The sequence below is a fragment of the Olea europaea genome, unplaced genomic scaffold, assembly GCF_002742605.1.
Source record: "Olea europaea var. sylvestris unplaced genomic scaffold, O_europaea_v1 scaffold26520, whole genome shotgun sequence".
NCBI lineage: Eukaryota > Viridiplantae > Streptophyta > Magnoliopsida > Lamiales > Oleaceae > Olea > Olea europaea.
The window spans coordinates 1-1,528 of NW_019244880.1; the positions used below are offsets into that span (position 1 = coordinate 1).

Sequence of the window (1,528 nt, forward strand, 5' to 3'; positions counted from 1 at the left end):
GCCAACATTATCTGTTTCTTCTAATTGGTAAATAAATCCTTCTATTACTGAAATCCCATTGAGTAAGCCACAATATGAAATGTCATTTGGGAGGTCTGGTCAATCAAATATTAGGCCTGTGCATGTATGAAACATAGCCCAAAATATTGTTCTCGGAAATGCTGAACCATGTCATACTTCAGCAAATCAGAATACAATGCACATGGTAAAGATAGATCAATCAAACACATCAACCAGATCAAGAAAAATAAACGTGATTTAATTTTAAATCCTTGACAAAACACTTACCAAAAGCCATAGCATAGTCCGGACGTGATTGCAAAGCTCGTTGATAACATAAAATAGCCTCTTGAGGCATCCCCAAGGCCTGGAAAATTCAAAGATGATCTCGTTTTTCTCCAGATTCTTGTCCTGGCATTGCAGCTACCCACTTACTAGCAAAATGTGGGAAAGCTTACCTTATAAACATTTCCCATATTCAAAAGGGCATCTGAGAAGTTTGGTTTCAATTTGACAGCTTCCTAGAAATAGAAAGAAATACATGGCAAGAAATTAAGAAAAACAGAGGCTATTAACAATTCAACAAGAATAACAAAAAATACGTGCACATCATTCAAGCATCCAAACCACAGAATAGTAGATCAGTCATCAAAAGAAATAAGAAAATTGATACCTTATAGTACTGCAAAGCCCTATTAGGCTCGCCTGCCTCCATAAACAGAGAAGCAAGATTGGACCATGCGATAGCAAATGTAGGCTGTAACCTGAGAGCCTCCAAATAGCAATTGCATGCCTGGCGAAGAAAAGATTCTCAACCCGTTCAGGATGATACATGAATAACAAAGTTTAAAATCATGTTGAACTCAGTTAGCATATTGCGGCTAACTTCAAAGCTGGCAGTAGCTCCTCATAAACAAAATGCAGGGAAGTAGATTCTACATATATATCATGCAGGCCAAAAGACCAAAATTATGAGATCATGAAATAAAAATATGGAGATTGGACCGCTAAAAAAAAGATCCCAGAAGCTTAATATTAGACCAAAAGACCATAAAACGAGCAGATTTTAAATGCGTAAAAAGCATAGTACATAAAATAAAGAAACCATTTCAAAACTTGCTTGCCTGGATACATTAGAAGCAATGTTAAAGACAATTACCTCTTGCACCAGTCCTTGAGCTTTCATCAGATTTCCCAGGTTACTATGAGCATCAACCTAAAATATAAGTCAGTCAAAAAAGAAATGAAAACAATTTACACAGAGAGGATACATAAATGAAATTAAAAATTAAGCATTACCAAATGCGGGTTTAGCGCAAGAGCTTGACGGCAACATTGGGCTGCTTCACTTAGCCTTCCTTTCCGCATGTAAGCACTAGCTAAATTTGACCATGCATCCGCAAAATTAGGCCGAAGCTGCACAATTTCATGAAATCACAGTTATATATGCAAGACTCAAAGATGAAAAAGGTTAGGCAACAGTGATGAGCTCTCTCTCTCAAACCTCCTCAAACAATTCTCTATCTTC

General features: G+C 36.9%; 1 protein-coding gene across 1 annotated transcript; it reads right to left on the minus strand.

Moving 5' to 3' along the window:
- Positions 1-223: 223 nt before the first annotated feature.
- Positions 224-1,447, minus strand: LOC111383276 (probable UDP-N-acetylglucosamine--peptide N-acetylglucosaminyltransferase SEC). The gene is made up of 5 exons (XM_023007354.1): positions 1,300-1,447; positions 1,160-1,216; positions 674-793; positions 459-521; positions 224-367 (listed from the first exon to the last, which is right to left on the minus strand). Exons 1-5 carry the CDS (start codon positions 1,366-1,368, stop codon positions 239-241), a joined length of 438 nt encoding a protein of 145 aa, XP_022863122.1. The 5' UTR covers positions 1,369-1,447; the 3' UTR covers positions 224-238.
- Between the last annotated feature and the right edge of the window lie 81 nt (positions 1,448-1,528).